The 6,216-nt window shown below is 38.4% G+C and overlaps 1 protein-coding gene across 1 annotated transcript in view; it reads left to right on the top strand.

The window, feature by feature from the left end:
* The first annotated feature begins 1,003 nt into the window (after positions 1-1,003).
* Positions 1,004-6,216, top strand: part of CLCA4 (chloride channel accessory 4) — a 30,467-nt gene continuing 25,254 nt past the window's right edge. Inside the window, exon 1 of the mRNA XM_006080483.4 lies at positions 1,004-1,177. Within this exon, the coding sequence (XP_006080545.2) occupies positions 1,019-1,177 (159 nt within the window). The 5' untranslated portion in view covers positions 1,004-1,018. The remainder of the gene's footprint in view (positions 1,178-6,216) is intronic.

The following is a 6,216-nucleotide window of genomic DNA, read 5'->3' as shown; positions in this document are numbered from 1 at the left end:
AGACTAGATATACTTAACTCATCATTATAATTCCTATCCTGACCCCCTTTTTCCATTAAAAAAACATTATATTATTTGCCTTATAAGACAATATTGCCTTATTGTGGAGTATGATAAAACTCTGGAGTAAGAATATTGGGTTCAAATACTGACTTTGCCATTCACTAGCTATGTGATCTTGGCAAGGTACTAAAATTGTGTGCCTTAGTTTCCCCAAGTATAAAATGAAAATAATATTCATACTTATGTTACAGAGTTGCAGTAAGGAGTAAGTGAAGAATCTCTGCCCTGGTAAGTACTGAATAAATATTAACTATTAAGATGATTCACTCTGTCTCAATAATAACCAACACATACCATTCTTTTTTATATATAATTGATTAAAAACAAATTCTATTCATTCTTTACTGGACAGGGCTTTAAAAAATTTGCTCTAATAACTTAATTAAATTTCCCTTAACTTATCAGACTTTAAAATACTTAATTTAATTTTCAAAGCCATCTTACCTAATTTGACATTATTTACATTTAGCAATCTTAACATTCTTTTATATTATTTTTACTGTTAGTAAATAATCTAAATAATAGTTAAATCACTGTAAAACTGATTAACAAAATTAGCATTTTTGTTTCTATTAATATCATGATGAAATTTTATTTATTTTCACATTGCACTCTTCAGAAAATACAAAGTATATGTCTATACTGAGGAAATTAGCCAGAATTAGAAAGCATAGAAAATATGTCCCAAAAGGAATATGTGCAATGTATTTTATAAAAAGTTCTGAACTCATCTATGATTCAGGTCATTTTACAGTAACATACAATAAAACAATTGTGTAATCTGAAGTCAAGTATTTTCTTAAAATATGTAACTTTGACCTTTATACAGTCAAAGTCCCATGACTAGCCAACATTGATAATGTTCAGGAGTATGTATATATATATGTGGAGAGATTAAAGGTGAAAGAATTGCCCCTTGAACAACACTGGGGCCTGGACCAACTCAAGAGGAAAAATGGGGTTATTCAGAAGTTTTGTCTTCCTCTTACTGCTATACCTGCTGCAGGGGTCCAATACTTCCCTTGTTCGGCTGAATAACAATGGCTACGAGGGCATTATCATTGCTATAGACCCCGCTGTGCCAGAAGATGAAACACTAATTGAAAAGATACAGGTAAGAAAGTAATGGTACCTCATAGTGGTTTTGATTTGCATTTCTCTGATAATGAGTGATGTTGAGCATCTTTTCACGCCAGTCAGAATGGCTGCGATCCAAAAGTCTACAAGTAATAAATGCTGGAGAGGATGTGGAGAAAAGGGAACCCTCTTACACTGTTGGTGGGAATGCAAACTAGTACAGCCACTATGGAGAACAGTGTGGAGATTCCTTAAAAAACTGGAAATAGACCTGCCTTATGATCCAGCAATCCCACTGCTGGGCATACACACTGAGGAAACCAGAAGGGAAAGAGACACGAGTACCCCAATGTTCATCGCAGCACTGTTTATAATAGCCAGGACATGGAAGCAACCTAGATGTCCATCAGCAGATGAATGGATAAGAAAGCTGTGGTACATATACACAATGGAGTATTATTCAGCCATTAAAAAGAATACATTTGAATCAGTTCTAATGAGGTGGATGAAACTGGAGCCTATTATACAGAGTGAAGTAAGTCAGAAAGAAAAACACCAATACAGTATACTAACGCATATATATGGAATTTAGAAAGATGATAACAATAACCCTGTGTACGAGACAGCAAAAGAGACACTGATGTATAGAACAGTCTTATGGAATCTGTGGGAGAGGGAGAGGGTGGGAAGATTTGGGAGAATGGCATTGAAACATGTAAAATATCATGTATGAAATGAGTTGCCAGTCCAGGTTCGATGCATGATACTGGATGCTTGGGGCTGGTGCACTGGGACGACCCAGAGGGATGGAATGGGGAGGGAGGAGGGAGGAGGGTTCAGGATGGGGAACACATGTATACCTGTGGCGGATTCATTTTGATATTTGGCAAAACTAATACAGTTATGTAAAGTTTAAAAATAAAATAAAATTTAAAAAAAAAAAAAAAAGAAAGTAATGGGATTTCTTCTGTTTGAATTGATGAGAAAATATATATGTATATAGTAGTTAATAACCACAATGGAAACTTCTCAGTACTCCAGGAAGTTTAAAAGCACCAAGGTGCAGTAAAAAAAGAAAATAAAATAATGCTGGAATGGGCAATGGAAATTGAAGGTTCCAGACAAGGTTCTACCCTGTCCCACCATAAGATCAAAGACAAGGCATGGGGCCTCCCTCATCCTCCGTTTCTCCATCTGTAAGTTAGCAACTAGACTTGTATGTTCTTTAAACAATGATTTACTGAATGCTTGCTATGGCATTATAGGAGAGAGCGCAGTGGATTTTTTAAAAACTCTTGATCTCATGAAGTATATATTTTCTTCAGATGATACAGATAATAAAAACATGTCAATGCATAGCAGGTTCATGGTAGTAAGTTGCTATGCAGTAAAATAAACCGGCAGAGGGGATAGGCAGTGATGGTGGGGCTAGGGTAAGGGGAGAATGCAGGTTACTGTTTCATGCAGGGTAGTCAGGGAATGTCTCACTAGATGTAACATCTGGGTGGAGACCTGAGATGAGTGAGGGGAGAGCCCACTGGAAACCTTGGGAGTGGACACTAGGTGCAGCAGCATGGAGATGACAATATGCTTGATGTGACCAAGGAAACAACTGGGAATGAGCAGGAGGAAGAGCGGGGGAGAGCTGCAGGTGGAGAGGTAGCAGGGCCCAGGACACTGGAAAGATTTGGACTTTCACTCTGAGAGAAATCAGAATCCATAGACAAGGAGAGGTGTGCTCGCTTGTGCTTGTTCTGGAGTCATTCTGTCTGCAGTGTTGAGGAAACACTGTAGAGGGTTTTCCCATGTCACTCATCTTGTATAAGTTCTGTTAGAACACAGAAGTATTGAGGGACACTGTGTAGGGAGCTGCTGGAAATGAGAAACGACAGTGACTATGAACGGGGATATTGTGGTAGACACCATTAATGTGGTGTGATCCTGAACGTGTTCTTTGCCATGAGCTTATCATAGACAAGTTTGCTAATGATTTAGATGTCTGGGGTAGGGGAAGGGAAGAGGGAAAAATAAAAGTCACAGAAGACTTCAAGGGTTTTGGTCTGAACACTTGGAAGGGTGGTATTATTATTGATTGAGAAGGGAAAGACTTAAGAGGAGAAAATTTCGTGGCTGGGAGATCAGAAGTTAGTTTGCAAAATTTTGAATTTGAGATGCTTTTGCCATTTCTTTCTCTAGGGGTCTTCCCCACCCAGGGATCTAACCTGAGTCTTTTATGTCTCCTGTATTGACAGGCGGGTTCTTTACCACTAGCGCCACCTGGGAAGCCCATTAGATATCCATATGGATGGAGATATGAATCTGAATTCAAGGAGGAAATCTAGGGAGAGATAAAAACTTGGGAGTCATCAGTGTGTAGATGAGATTTCAAGCCATGAGAGTAACTGAGTTCACTCGGAAGAGTGGGTAGACAAGAGAAAGTTTCCAGGAGTGAACCAAAGACTCTTATATCTATTGTTTCATCCAACATTAACGTTCCATGTAATAAAGAGACTGGTGTTACAGCCATGTAAATTAATTCTCCCTGTCACTCACCTCAACATTTACTAACTCCTTATATTTAACTCCTTAACTATTGTTTCCTTAAATTCTCACTTTCTGCTTTCTCCATGGGTGTTTTTATCCATCAGAAGCTGATGAGCTTGACCTGAATCGTGAGCAGGTGATATTGTAGCTGCCATTTATCATTCATTCTGTATAATCTTAAGCACAGCAGTATTTACTTACTGGTACATTTTGAATTCCAGGAAAATACAAAGATTAATTTACTGATGAACACAGGCTTGAGTAGCAGTTAATATAATTGATTGTGAATGATAGCTTTTTAGTATCTGGTTGATCAGTATCAAAACTAACTGAAGCTCAGGAAACAGTATTTGGAAGAATTGTTTGTAGGGGCAAAACATTTGTTAAAATGGTTCTCTATTGAATGTAAAAGTTCAATGTTTAGCAGACATTCTTAGATTAGAAGAATGTTTTCTGGCATTCTCTGAGTCTTCTACAAAGTCCTTACATTGATATTTTCAGACAACCTTGTGAAATACTCTCATCCACACTATATAGAAGGGAAAACTGGGATTTGGAAAAGGAAATAATTTTCCCAAGGTCAAGTTAAATAGTACAATCAGAGCTGAGATCCTGCACATGGGTTTTGAAGGCTGCTAGATCTGGATTTGAGATCCAGTTTATACAAGATAACAAAAACCACTTTTTGTAAAGGGTGAACAGACTCTTATTCTTGGGATACTATCTGACCATAGTAAGATATGTTGAATTGATTCATAATTTATGACCTGAGTTTCAATTGTCAACTTTCCTTATTCCTTTTATTCATGTGTCTTTTGGGTTTAAGAGTACTCTTTTTTGAAACATTAATATCTTAATCTTCTTTGATCCAACTAGGATATTATAGGAATTCTGAGAAGGAATTTAGATGTAATATTATAAAATTCTGCATGGAAGCCTCTGAGAACCATTATTAGCCACTCCAGCAGGCCCCAAGGTATCAAAGTCACCTGATATAGGGTATTTGAAATCCCTCCATGACTTTATAAACACACCACTACCCAAGACAGCTATATAGCATTACAAGACTACAAAATAAATTGAATCCTGTGGACTTGTACATTTCGCAGCCCACAAAACTGTATGCAGTGATCTTATTTTCCCAAACTGTACTGCAATTCAATTTACTATATGCCAGATACACTCAAAGGGACATAGAGAGTCATCACTTTAAGCAGAAAACAACTGATTGAGATCTAAATTGAGATCCAAAACAAAGAGAGAGGAGAGACATTCTTAGGGAACATACTTAGGTAGAAAATTATTTCATCTGCTTTAGGCCAGTGATGAAGTAATCTTCGGTCTAATTTAGGACATCTCTTAAGTCCTCTTCCACACTCCTAGCCAGTCCTCTGGATCTTCAGTTTTCTGTACCCTAGCTTCTGACTGATTCCTGGCTCAGAACCCAGTTTGCTTGCTGGTCATCAGCACATGTGATCCTCCTCTGTTTCCTATCTGTAAATTAGCCATTGGACTTGTCTGTTCTTTAAACAATGATTTATTAAATGCTTGCTTATGGCATTCCAGGTGAGAAAGCAGTGAATTTTCTTAAAGCTCCTGATCTCTTTCAGTATATACTCTCTTCAGATGATACAGATAATAATATAAAATCAATGTAAACAAGTCTGTAGTAGTAAGTTGCTATGTAGTAAAATAAATCAGCAAAGGGAAACAGGCAGTCTTTGCAGAGCTGGGGTAGGGAGAGAATGTGGGTTACTCTTCCATGCAGGGTGGTCAGAAAATGTCTCACTAGATGTGATATCTGGGCAGAGGCCTGAGATTTGTGAGGGAAGACTCACTGAAAATCTGGGGAGGGGACAGCAGTTGCAGTGGCATGGAGGTGACAGCATGTTTGATGTGACCAAGGAAACAACTGTGAATGAGCAGGAAGAAGACTGAGGAGAGCTGAAGTTGGAGAGGTCACAGGGCCCAGACCACTGGAAAGATTTGGGCTTTTACTTCGAGTGAGATGAAATCCACAGAAGGATCTGAGCAGAGGTCGGGTGTGCTCTAGCTTGCTTATTCTGAGATCACTCTGATGGCAGCGTTGAGGACACTCTCTACAGGGCTTCCACTTATCACCCATCTTGTATAAGTTGTGAGCATAGAGGTGTCAAGGGACATTAGTAGGAAGCTGCAGCAGATGAAAAGTGATGGTGAATAGGAATGGAGATATTGCGGGAGAGATCATTAATGTGCTGTGACCCTGGACATTTTCTAAGAGTATTATGGAGAAATATGCTGATAGTTTAGATGTGTAGGATAGAGAAGGGTTGAGGGAAAGTAGAAGTCAGAAACTTCATGGGTTTTTGCTTGAATACTTGGAAAAATATAATTATAATCAATTGAAAAGTAACTTCCAACCTACTTTGGGAGCTCTGTAAAGACCTTGTCACACCACCAGCCAGTCCTCTGGTCTTCAGTTCTCTGTACTCTGGCTTCTGGCTGATCCCTGCTCAGAGCCTAATCACTTTAATGATCTCTTCAGTACAC

The sequence above is a fragment of the Bubalus bubalis genome, chromosome 6 (genome assembly GCF_019923935.1).
Source record: "Bubalus bubalis isolate 160015118507 breed Murrah chromosome 6, NDDB_SH_1, whole genome shotgun sequence".
NCBI classification, from domain to species: Eukaryota; Metazoa; Chordata; class Mammalia; order Artiodactyla; family Bovidae; genus Bubalus; species Bubalus bubalis.
This window is presented reverse-complemented; position numbering and strand designations above follow the sequence as displayed.